The sequence below is a fragment of the Lygodium microphyllum genome, chromosome 26, assembly GCF_053477565.2.
Source record: "Lygodium microphyllum isolate KBCC chromosome 26, Lygodium_microphyllum_v1.1.10, whole genome shotgun sequence".
Taxonomy (NCBI): Eukaryota; Viridiplantae; Streptophyta; class Polypodiopsida; order Schizaeales; family Lygodiaceae; genus Lygodium; species Lygodium microphyllum.
The window spans coordinates 87,013,095-87,026,313 of record NC_141160.1 but is presented as its reverse complement, the minus strand read 5'-3'; the positions used below and the strand labels follow the sequence as shown (position 1 = coordinate 87,026,313).

Genomic DNA, 13,219 nt, shown 5'->3' with positions numbered 1-13,219 from the left:
TGAACCTACAACCTTTTCCAAACCTCCCTTTTTTTAATTAAAACCCCCTCCCCTCCCCTTTCTTTCAGGTGTAATCTCTCCTTTTCTCTTCCCCTCCCATTTTTAATCAAAAGGCCTCCTCTTTCCTCCCCTTCTACCCCCACCCCTCTCTCTCATTGTAGGGCCTAGTCTCTCTCTCTCTCTCTCTCTCTCTCTCTCTCTCTCTCAAATTAAAACCCACTCCCCTCTCATGTATAATCTCTCTCTTTCTTTTCTCCCTCCCTTTTTAATTAAATTCCTCCCCACTCTCCCCCTCTCTCTCTCTCATGTGTAGGGCCTAGGTTCTCTCTCTCTCTCTCTCTCTCTCTCCCCTTTAATTAAATCAAATAAACTTTTCTTTTAATTAAATATTTTTAAACGTTTTTTCTTAATTTAAAGAAGGAGAGAGAGAGAAAAGAAAAAAAAAAATCTTACTACTATATTATTGTGATTCTAGGTTTGGAAAGTCCCAAATCTCGCGAGGGCTTCCCGAACCTACAACCCTTTCCAAACCTCCCATTTTTTTAATTAAAACCCCTCATATCCCCTTTCTTTCACATGTAATCTCTCATTTTCTCTTCCCCCTCTCCTTTTTAATTAAAAGCCCCTTCCTCCCTCTCTCATTGTAGGGCCTAGTCTCTCTCTTTCTCTCTCTCTCTCTCTCTCTCTCTCTCTCTCTCTCTCTCTCTCTCTCAAATTAAAACCCCCTCCCCTCTCATGTATAATCTCTCTCTTTCTTTTTCCCCTCTCTTTTTAATTAAAGTCCTCTCCCCCTCTGTCTCTTGTGTGTAGGGCTTAGGTTCTCTCTCTCTCTCTCTCTCTCTCTCTCTCTCTCTCCCCTTTAATTAAATCAAAACTTTTTTAATTAAATATTTTTAAAAGCTTTTTCTTAATTTAAAGAAGGAGAGAGAGAGAGAGAGAGAAGAATAAGAAGAATATTACTATTATATTATTGTGGTTGTAGGTTTGAAAAGCCTTGAGAAAAGCCCCGAATCTCGAGAGGGCTTCCCAAACCTACAACCTTTTCAAAACCTACCTTTTTAAATTAAAACCCCTCTTATCCCCTTTCATGTGTAATCTCTCCTTTTCTCTTTCCCCTCCCCTTTTTAATTAAAAGCCTCTCCCTCCTCTCTCATTGTAGGGCCTAGTCACACACACACGCACGCACGCACGCACACACACACACAAAAACCCCCTCCCCTCTCTCATGTATAATCTCTCTCTTTCTTTTTTCCCCCCCTTTTTAAATTAAATTTCTCCCTTCTATCCCCTCTCTTTCTTATGTGTAGAGCTTAGGTTCTCTCTCTCTCTCTCTTCTTTAATTAAATCAAATAAACTTTTATTTTAAGTAAATATTTTTAAAAACTTTTCTTAATTAGAGAGAGAGAGAGAGAGAGAGAGAGAGAGAGAGAGAGAGAGAGAGAGAGAAGAGAAGAAGAATGATAAAAAAGAAAAAGAAAGAGGAAAAAACAGAGGGGGCAAAGAGGAAAGAGAATAGTATTTTTTTAACTTACTACTATATTATTTTGGTTGTGGGTTTGGAAAGCCACGAATCTCCAAAGGGCTTCTTAAAGCTACAACATTTTCCAAACCTCCATTTTTAAATTAAAACTCCCTCCCCTTCCCTTTCTCTCATGTATAATCTCTCATTTTCTCTTCCCCCTCCCATTTTTAATTAAACTACTATATTATTTTGGTTGTAGGTTCAAAAAGCCTCGAATCTCCAAGGGGTTTCCGGAATCTACAACATTTTCCAAACCTCTCTTTTAAAATTAAAACCCTACTCTCCTCCCCTTTCTCTCATGTGTAATCTCTCATTTTCTCTTTCCCCCTCCTCTTTTCAATTAAAAGCCCCTCCTCCCCCTCCTCCTCCTCCTCCTCCTCCTCCTCCTCCTTCATTGTAAGGCCTAGCTTCTCTCTCTCTCTCTCTCTCTCTCTCTCTCTCTCTCAGAATCTTACTATTATATGATTTTGGTTGTAGGTCCCAAAGCCCCTAACCTCTTGAGGGCTTCTCAAACAACCTACATCCTTTTCCAATCCTCCCTTTTTTAATTAAAACCCCCTCCCCTTCTCTTTCTCTCATGTGTAATCTCTCATTTTTTCTTCCCCCTCCCTTTTTTCATTAAAAACCCATGCCCCCCCTCTCTCATTGTAGGGCCTAGGCTCTCTCTCATGTATAATCTCTCTCTTTCTTTCTTTTCCCCCTCCCCTTTTTAATTAAATTTCTCCCTTTCCCCCCCTCTCTCTCATGTGTAGGGCCTAGGTTTCTCTCTCTCTCTCTCTCTATTTCCTTTAATTAAATCAAATAAATTTTTCTTTTAATTAAATATTTAAAAGTTTTTTTAATTCCTCCCTTTCCCCCTCTCTCTCTCATGTGTAAGGTCTAGGTTTCTCTCTCTCTCTCTCTCTCCTTTAATTAAATCAAATAAACTTTTATTTTAATTAATTTTTTTTTAAAATTTAAGAGAGAGAGAGAGAGAGAGAGAAGAGAAGAGAAGAAGAATCTTACTATTATATTATTTTGGTTGTAGGTTCGAAAAGCCCCTAACCTCTTGAGGGCTTCCCAAACCTACAATCTTTTCCAAATCTCCATTTTTTAATTAAAACCCCCTCCCCTTTCTCTCACGTGTAATCTCTCATTTTCTCTTTTCCCTTCCCTTTTTAATTAAAAGCCCCTTCCCCCTCCTCCCCCGCTCTCTCTCACTGTGAGGCCTAGGCTCTCTCTCTCTCTCTCTCTCAAATTAAAAGGCCCTCCACTCTCGCTTATGTGTAAGGCCTAGGTTCTCTCTCTCTCTCTCTCTCTCTCTCTCTCTCTCAAATTAAAAGGCCCTCCGCTCTCGCTTATGTGTAAGGCCTAGGTTCTCTCTCTCTCCTTTAATTAAATTAAATAAAATTTTCTTTTAATTAATTATTTTAACTTTTCTTTAATTTAAAAGAGAGACAGAGAGAGAAGAAGAAGAAGGATAAAAGAAGAAGAAGAAAGAGAAAAAGACGGAGAGGAGGGAAAGAGCAAAGAGATTAGACTTGATTATCGAATATGGAAGGTACATTCATGATGAGATTATCAAATGTAGACTAGAAACTGATGTTATCGTTGGTAGCTCTCTCCTGGACATGTATGTGAAGTGTGGCAGACTAAACGAGGCACGCTTTATATTTGACAGTATACCATCTCATACAGTGGTGACATGGGGTGCAATGATTAGGGACTATGTGCACCATAGACATGATTCTTGAGCACTTGAACTGTACAAAGAAACGCAATTAAGATGCACAAAACCTAATAAACTCATATTTTCCTTCGTTCTAAAAGCATGTATCAACATGGGAGCACTGATCGAGGGCAGGCTGGTACAAGGCAAATTATGCAAAGTGGGTGGGACAAGTCTAGATTTGTGATTGGCAATCCGCTTCTTGACATGTGTGCCAAATGGGGTTACTTCGAAGATGCAGTCTCCAAATTCTCTAATCTTTTGAATCATACAGTGGTCTCATGGTGTACCATTATTTTGGGATGTATTCAGTCTGAACATAGCGATCTTGCCCTTGAGTTTTTCAAGAAGATGCAAGTGGAGGGTGAGAAGTCAGATAGGGTGATTTTTTTGGCTGCATTAAAAGCATGTAGCAGTGTGCATAATGTGAAGGAGGGCAGACTAGTACATGATCAGATAGTGCAAAGTGCAAAGTGGGTTTGATTCTGATGTGGCCATCGGAAGCACTCTTATTGACATGTCTGCCAAATGTGTTAGCCTGGATGAAGCAACAAATGTGTTTATCAGGATGCCACACAGAAATTTGGTGTCATGGAGTGCATTGATCAGTGGGCATCGTGAAAATGGGGATGGTTTTCAAGCACTGGCATGGCTTCAGAGAATACTTCAGGAGGACATTGAGCCAGAGCAAATTGCATTTTTGTGCATACTAAAATTGTTTAGTAGCACAAAAAGTATACAACAAGGCAGGGTGATACATGGATGGCTCATTGAAAGTGGATTGCAGTCAGACGTTAATCTGGGGAACAGTCTTGTTGACATGTATGCAAAATGTGAGAACCTGCAGGAGGCGCGTGAAAGCGTTTGAGAAGCTGATGAACTGAACAGTGGTGTCATGGGGTGCAATGATAGAAGGCTTTATAGAGAACAGGCAAGCTCTTGATGCTGTTATCCTTTTTGAGAAGATGAAATGGGAAGGTGTAGAGACCACCAAAATCATTTTGACTCATACTTTGACAGCGTGTAGCAACTTACAACTGGCATGGCAGGGTCAGTACATACATTTTGAAATCATCAGAAGCGGTACTGTTTTTTGAGGGTTGTAATTACTTTTTCCTGCAACAGCAGTAGTGTCTCAGGAGAACTGCTCTCACCTGCCTGCTCAGTGCTCGGCCTCATGCGACTGGACCAATCCCATCTGGACACCAATAGTCATTTGTGAGTTTCCCAGCTCTGTGCTGGATCCTAAGCTAGAACCACTCCCCAATTTGGAGGCTATCCACAAGATTGCCTAGGTGGCTGCCTGCTGTACATATGAAGGTGGACGGTAAAGATCGCCCTTCCATGGATGAGACGACGACTGCCTTGGCCATCCTCATGAGTGCGAAGATGCGCTCGGGTTTGCAAAGAAAACACAGTGTCTGAACACAACTAAAATACAGTGAATCCAGACACGAATGCAAAATGCAAAAAGAGAAAATAGATGTATCTGATGTATGAATGAATGTTGAAATGAATGAATGAAAATGATACACGTGTAGGTGCTCAAGGAGTGATGTCGAACAATAACGGACTCTTGTGGGAGCAGGCTGAGGGAGAGTGTCCTCCTCCTTGTGCGGATCCCACCAAGAATGATGTAGATGAACTAGACATGAGCTGAGCATGAGGAAAATGCAGCAGCTGAGGGCCAATTGGTGATGAATGATTCTGAATTTGGTGTTTGGAGCAGTTGGCAGCAAAAATTCAGATCTCTGGGAGGTGTTTGACAGTAGATGACTACTGAGATGATGTAGACAATGCTGGGTAGCAGCCTAGACCTGAAAATGCAGACCTTCAGAGGATGGAGAAGGCTGATGACAGGAGTGGGAGCTGATGCAGTGGGCTTCAGACTGAAACACAACCACTGGAGACATCCAGGAAGCAGGGTGGCGGCAGGGAGGAATCTCCAACCAGTTGGCAGCAGCACTGGCAGACTGGCAGCCGGCTGGCAGCAGGGGTGACACATCTAATGGCTGGGTGGCAACTTTTGGGGGACTGAAGCCTGAGGATGAAGGTTGATGAGGGTAATGATGATGATCAAGGTGATGGCATAGAGTGTGGGATAAGGGATGAAGGTGATGTGCACAGCAAATCACTTTTATAGAGCATGTTGGAACCAGACCAAGTCTGGAGTGTCATTCAAAAAGCAAAAATGCCTATTTGGGGCTGTTTAATGAGCTAGAAAAATGACAAAAAATAATGATAATGTAGGAGGCAAGTTTTGTTAGCTCAACTCCCCCTCTCAGGCCCAAAAAGAGTGATAGAAGAGACTGAAGAGATGGCTCAGCCCGGACGCAAAATATCCCACCCAAAAGGGACAAAGGCATTGGACCAAGGAGTAAAGTGGTCTTTTTTCGGAGTGAGTTTGTTAAGAGAGACATGTGAGAGTGATCAAAGCAGTGGAAGTGGGAGAATATAATTGTTGAACACTAAGAAGATTGATCAGCGAAAGAGAATGCAAGAACTCAAGGAATGAATAGACAATGAAATCCATAACTCAAGACATGAGATGTATCTTACAAACCACACAAATGATGGCACATGTCATGATCAATAGTATCTCCAAGCTCCCTCTCTCCAAATCAATGCGATCCAACAACAATATAAGAGTGGAATTGTTGTAGACTATAGGATGGGAAGTGAGGGACCAAGCTACCTAGCTGCCCATATAGGCACCAAAGTATCAACCTAATAATGTGCCTAACACCTATGAAATATATATTGCCAACACCCTCTTAGATCATGGTAATCAATAAAATCAAATATACAATAATGGGAACATACAAGCACCTAGGAGCCATCACTACGTACCATACCATAGCAACGATCTTGCTTGAAGCCTATAACATGACAGTATATATGATAATGAATAGTGATACTTGAAGATGCTTGAAGTACTTGAATGCACCATAAAAAATACTCAAAGACTCTTAGCTTTGGGTCATGAGTTCGAGGCCAAAAAACGTGTGCAAAAGAAGCACGAAATAAAAGTTGATCATACTCAAATCTAGATTACAGAAGTGGAAATACATGGATCTCATATCTGAGACAAGTAGCCTTCAAAAGCACATCATGACCATGAATTCCCCTTTTTTAGTCAGATTATTAAAGTTCTTGTTGGGGGTATAGGCACCTTTGCCTAGTTGCTTATGTATTAGTATACTAGCAATATTCGCGCCTGCACAATGGAGGTGGTGAGTGCCCATCATTATCACTTCATTCTTTATTTTTTCAGTGACATTTGAATAAAGGGAAGGTCGGTCACACATTGTGACTGTTTGAGTTTCCACATTGTGTATCTCTCGTGCTCTTGTTTCTTCCACCATAGCTCTTGTTTTCGCTCATGCTTCTAGTTCAGGGCTTACCTCCCTTGGGCTTTATCATTTTCTAGTGATGCCTTTTGGATTGACTAATATCCTTGTCACATTTCATAGCCTCATAAATAAAATCTTATATCCCTTCTAGTTCAAGTTTGTGCTTAGAGTTCTTTGATAACATTCTCATTTACAACAAATCACAAGAGGTGCACTTGGCAGATAGCTAAGTCAAGGTAGATTGAGTCATGAAGTATTAGAGGACTCAATGGTTGCTCTTCACTCTAAATCGACTACCATGTAGGTAATGGTATCATTTTTTAATAGCATGAAGGATGGAAAATATCTCATGGTTATAAACATTTATTTATATCTTCTTATCATCAAGCTTACACCTCTCAAAAGCAATTACATTATGCTCTTGCAGCAAGACAATACTAACACCTTAGCTACTAACAGCACATTGAATGGTAAACTCTTTTGAGAAGTTAGGGCATACAAGGATGGGGGTTGAAGTAAGCATTTCCTTCAACTTGTTAAAGCTGCGATCAACAATAGCATCCCAAAAGAATGATTCTTTTTTTAACCAATCAGTCAAAGGGGTTGTAATGGTCGCATAATGCTTGGCGAAGCATCTATTACATGAAGAGAGACTAAGAAAACCACGTAATGAGATAGTGTTGGATGGTGTGGGTCAATTTTTAACACTGCACCTTTTTAAGATCAATCTATATGTCATTTTCACTAACAATGTGTCCTAAGTACTCCATTGATGTCTGGATTAAGATGTACTTTTTGACATGGGTGGCAACTTTGCAAAATCATGATTTTGATATCTCTTACACTAGGGGCAAATACAATATAGTGGCCGATTCACTATCACAACTGTGGAAATACAAAGTGTCTTCGATTTCAAAGTTACATAGTGATTGGATTGAGGAGCTTCAAGAGACCTATTTGTTGAACGAGAACTTCAACCACATATTGTTAGAAATTATAGCATAGGATAATGGATGAAAACTCATAATTTTAGCTAAAAAGTGGCCTTATCTAGTCCCATGGCAAGATTGTCATCCCCCACACTTTTCCATTCACACAGAAGATCATGAAATAGGTATATTTTTACCCCATTGTTGGTCATTTAGGTGTTTTTAAAACATATGATCAGATTACCAAGAGTTTTTACTGGAAGGGTCTATGGAGGGATGTCAATGATTTTGTGGCTAGTAGTGTTTTATGCCAATAAAATAAGGACAACATACTTAGACCCACTGGTCTCTCTCTTGTAACCCCTACCTATTCTTGAAGAGAAATGGACATATATCGCTATGGAGTATATATGTGATAGTTGATCACCTTACTAAGGTTGCTCACTTTATCCTAACTAAGACCCAATATATTGCATCTCAGGTGGTCACTTAGTTTATGGAGTATGTATTTAAGTTGCGTGGGTTACCACAAGTCATAGTGCATGATCAAGATGCCAATATTATGAGCAACTCTTGGCAAGCGGTTTTCACATCTAGGGGGGACCAAGCTTGCTCCATCCATTGCATACCACCCAGAGACTGATGGTCAGATTGAAAGGGTAAATAAATGGCTTGAGACCTACCTAAGGCACTTTTGCCATGATATAAAATACATTTGGGATATGTGGCTCCACTTGGTTGAATTTTCATATAACAACTCTACCTAGTCTAGCATTGGGGTTTCTCTACCTAGTCTAGCATTGAGGGACTATATGGGTATAAGGTTTCCTCCTTATGATCCTATTTAATGAAAATATCAACCCCTATAGTATAGAGGACCTAGAGTGCATGCATGCCCTACTTTAGCAATGCAAAGTGAATTTTTAGAAGCACAAGATCACATGAAGCTTTATGCTAATGAGAAAAAAAGGCATTTGGAATTCCAAGAGAGAGAGAGATGGCTCTCTTGAAAGTGCCTAAATCTTGTTATTCCACCTTCAAGGAGAGTCATAGTGACAAGCTGGCCCATCGTTTCTATGGCTACTATTAGATCCTCAATAGAGTTGGTGACTTGGCTTACTAGTTAGAGCTTTCCTCCACCACCAAGATTCACAATGTGTTTCATGTCAGTTAGCTAAAGCCCTTCATTGGCACCTTAATGGACTATGTGGAAGAGCTACCTCCTATAGACAAAGAAAGCATCATTCAGTATATCCGTGAGACAATCATTGGGCAGTGAGATAAACACTTGAGATCTTGATCCATCAAGGAGTACCCCATCAAATGGAAAGGCCTACCCTTGGAAGAAGCCTTTTGGCACCCAACCACTACTGTGGAAGAGTTTTCTCACTTCCAAGAGGCCCAATGGGCTAAAGACTAGATGGATATGCCTCGTTTTTGACCCCACATTATATGTAGACTGCACATTGTTTTAGAATAGTTTTATACATGTATTAATTACAACCATACACTTCATATATGGGCCGAAAGTGCTTGTCGTAAGCTTCATTTTGACATATGGCATGCCCTATCTAGAGTAGCCCATCAAAAGTTATGACAGATTTACCTCAGCAGGTTGGTGGTAGACAACATGCTATCCATAGTCTTCATGCCCTCACTTAAATTGAATTGATGGCACTTTTCCTTTGCGACTATGCCCTCGGCATCTATATCAGCTAAACTTGCCATTTGAACCTATTCTCCTTGGATACACATCCCTTCCCTATCTAATGTTGTCATTGTAATGCTGATTAGAGTAGTACTTTGCAACCCCACTCACTAGCTACTTTGACAAGTCCCTCCAGCTATCTTTTGTTTTTTAGGGTAAAAAATTTTAGAGTCAAGATGGAGTGTAACAAGCTGGGTGTATAGGAACTAGGGGTTAGATACCTAATTACATTGATTGGGGTATAAAAGGTGTGAGAGACCCAGTTTAGGGTATCCACATATTATCAAGAACTAACTCTTCACCCTCTCCTTCATCTTCCATGGCTTCCTTCCTCTTTTTCCCTTCTTTTCTATCTTTCTCTCGCCTCTTCTAGTATTTCTCTCTCTTCTTTTCTTTTGCTCATTCTCCTCTCTCCTCTTAGCCTCATTCATTATAGAGATACAGAGAGAGGGCAAGCCCATCAATTGCTCCATGCCATATTCCCAATGCTTGGCGCCTCGTAGGTGCATTTATAGCTTTATCCCTACTCCATTGCTCCTTTACACTTGCATCCTGCCTTTATGCTTGCACCATGTTGCCTACCCATGTGTTGTCTTTACACCTCCTTGGTGCCCAACACCTATCCATGCACTACTTCCTTGCATCCCCACTTGTTTGTCTGTTGAGAGAGAGAGAGAGAGAGAGAGAGAGAGAGAGAGAGAGAGAGAGAGAGAGAGAGAGAGAGAGAGAGAGAGAGAGAGAGAGAGAGAGAGAGAGAGAGAGAGAGAGAGAGAGAGTGTGTGTGTGTGTGTGTGTGTGTGTGTTTGTGTATGTGTACACCTACTTGCATCGTGTGCTGGTCTATCAAGGAGGAAGGGAGAGAGGAAAAGAGCCTCATCCTGCATGGACCTCCATGCTTTGTAAGACTTGGGGCAGCTTTAGGAGGTGGTGTGACAAAGGGGGGTGTGGGGGTGGTTTTGGATCTCTCTCTCGAGTTATAGCCCTTACCTATTGAGGAGAGAGAGAAGATTTTGAGGGGTGATGCACGATAACCACATGGCACCCCTCAAAAATCTTTTAATGATAAAAACTAGGCATTTCATGTCTAGATTCTCCCAACGTTTCACGCTAGTTTCAAAAGCATGTTTCATGTTGCAAAATGGTTCATAAAAGGTAGATATAAGGAGTATAATTTGAACCTCAAAAGCTTTGGAAGCTTAGACTAATACAATAGTAAATGCATGAATATGCAATATATGGGGATATGGCACTTCGTGATATATAGGGAGTGGAAGGATCAAGCCTAAACTATATCTCCAAAGAACCATAACGACCATTTCTCAAAGTTTCTCAAAGACAAAAACATTTAATGGTGATTTCGATTCACATGGAGCCTATCATGACATGCATATTATCCTCACACATTGAGCTTATCATGGCATGCATATTATTCTTACACACTGAGCCTATAACATTACATAAATATATATGCATATGCATGTGTGTGTGTGTGTGTGTGTGTGTGTGTGTGTATACTATGTAAATTTTTAAAAAAGTAGTAACATATTAATAGAAAATAATTAATATGTAATCAATATTACATATATCAAATATAAAATTATATATAATTTTATATATATATATATATACATATATAATAGTTATAATTAATTTGAATACTTAACTATACATAATAATATTTAACCTATAGTGTATATATTAATATATCATAGTTAATGATTAATACATAATCAATTATGTTAATGTATGATTAATTATAATTAATATTTATATTATTGAGCAAGTGTATAATTACATCATATGTATCATCATCATGATCATCATTATATATATTAATTATAGGTCATGTATAATTTATGTAATAATATTCAGTTATGATAACAATATGGTATGAGAGAGAGAGAGAGAGAGAGAGAGAGAGAGAGAGAGAGAGAGAGAGAGAGAGAGAGAGAGAGAGAGTTCTCTTTACTTATCAAGGAGAGAGAAAAAATTGGAAAAAATATAGAATAAAGGAGATAAAAATTTAGGGGGAGTAACGTGAGAATGCCACATGGCATCCCTAAGTCCTTTTAATAATAAATAGAGAATATATAAATATATGCATACACACATTCATGTGTGTGTGTGTATGTGTGAATGAATGATATACACACATGTTTTTTCTTTTTTTTTTCTTCTTCTTCTTTCTTCTATGCTCTATGTGTGTGTGTGTGTGTGTGTGTGTAATACATGTGCATCTATTTGTGTGGTGTCATAAATGTGTGCCTCCTTTCTTACTATAATCATTTTCATTTTCTCTCCTTTCTTTTTCTTCCTTGTCTCTCACATTTCTTCATCTTATATATGTGCATGTTGTGTAGGCATGTGTATATATGTACATGTACATTTGTATACATATTGCACATATATATTCGTGTGTATCTACATATGTGGGTGTGTACATATATGTAAGTGTTGTATTTTATAAATGTGTATCCATTGTCTCTCCTCTTCTCTCTCTCTCTCTCTCTCTCTCCATTTTTATATTTATTCAGATGTGTGTGAATGTATGTGTTTTATATATTCATGTCCATTTGTGTGGTTTCATAAGTATGAGTACTCTCCTCTCATTATTTTTCTCCTCTTCTCTCTCTCTCTCTCTCTCTCATGTGTGTGCACTTGTGTGTATGTGTATATATATGAATAATACACACACATACATATGTGTGTATGTATGTATGTATGCATGCATGTATGTGTATATATGTGTTTCATATGTGTCTGTCTATTTATCTAGTCTTGTAAATGTGTGCCTTTCCTCTCCCTCTCATTATTTTTATTTTATTTTCTTTCTTTTTCCTCAGGCATCTCATCTTGCTTCATCTCTCATTGAACATGTGCATGCAATGTATAGATACTTAAAAACATTGACATATGCACATATATTACCAAAAAAGAGTTGATTTTTTTAAAAAATTGAGCATATGGGATGAGAAAATTTTTTTAATGGTTGAACATGTTCATGCAATCTATACATACTCTAAAATCACACACAAATGTACATAAACTATAAAAACACACGAACAATACATACTCGGGTATATACACATGTATGTGTATATACATATGTGCAAAACACACACACACACACACACACACACACACACACACACACACACACACACACACACACACACACACACACACACACACACACACACACACACACACACACACACACACACACACACACACACACACACACACACACACACACACACACACACACACACACACACACACACACACACACACACACACACACACACACACACACACACACACACACGTGTATATATATGTGTGTTTGTGTGTGTGTTCAGTTAAAAAAGAAATTCAACTCTTTTTTTAATAGTGTGTGTATTTGTGGATGCTTTTAGAGCATGTACATACATTACATGCACATGTTCAATATTTAAATATCATATAATCTCATATATCTTATTAAAAAAGAAATCCATCTCTCTCTTTCTCTTTAATTATTAAAACCCTTTTTAAAAATAGTATATGTGTATTTGTGGATGCTTTTAGAGCATGTACACATTACATGCACATGTTCATAATATAATCTCATATATCTAAGTAAAAAAGATATCTCTCTCTCTCTCTCTCTCTCTCTCTCTCTCTCTCTCTCTCTCTCTCTCTCTCTCTCTCTCTCTCTCTCTCTCTCTCTCTCTCTCTCTCTCTCTCTCTCTCTCTCTCTCTCTCTCTCTCTCTCTCTCAATTGAACATAGGATAAAGGTGACTCATGAATATTTGAAAACTCTCTCTCACTCGCTCGCGAGTAAAGGTGACTCATGAATCTTTGAAAACTCTCGCTCGCTCGAGAGAGTACAAAATAAATATAACCCCTACTCACCTTCAAGAAAAAGCCTTGTTTATTCCTTGAATACCAAACTTCTCCTCCTTCTACCACATAGGCTTGGAAACCTTCTGGTTGGCTACAATCCCCAAGACAAA

General features: G+C 39.0%; 1 protein-coding gene across 1 annotated transcript; it reads left to right on the top strand.

The window, feature by feature from the left end:
* Nucleotides 1-3,332: 3,332 nt before the first annotated feature.
* Nucleotides 3,333-4,098, top strand: LOC148013502 (pentatricopeptide repeat-containing protein At5g27110-like). The gene is made up of 2 exons (XM_087667901.1): nucleotides 3,333-3,703; nucleotides 3,798-4,098. The coding sequence occupies exons 1-2, from the start codon at nucleotides 3,333-3,335 to the stop codon at nucleotides 4,096-4,098; spliced, it is 672 nt and encodes a 223-aa protein (XP_087524027.1).
* The last annotated feature ends 9,121 nt before the right edge of the window (nucleotides 4,099-13,219 follow it).

What these genes read in the sequence shown, in the direction of transcription:
- LOC148013502 (XM_087667901.1), top strand. Translation starts at nt 3,333, where the DNA reads ATGTATCAACATGGGAGCACTGATCGAGGGCAGGCTGGTACAAGGCAA. An exon ending in CAGATAGTGCAAAGTGCAAA is followed by an intron (nt 3,704 to 3,797) that starts GTGGGTTTGATT and finishes TGTGTTTATCAG; the next exon opens with GATGCCACACAGAAATTTGG.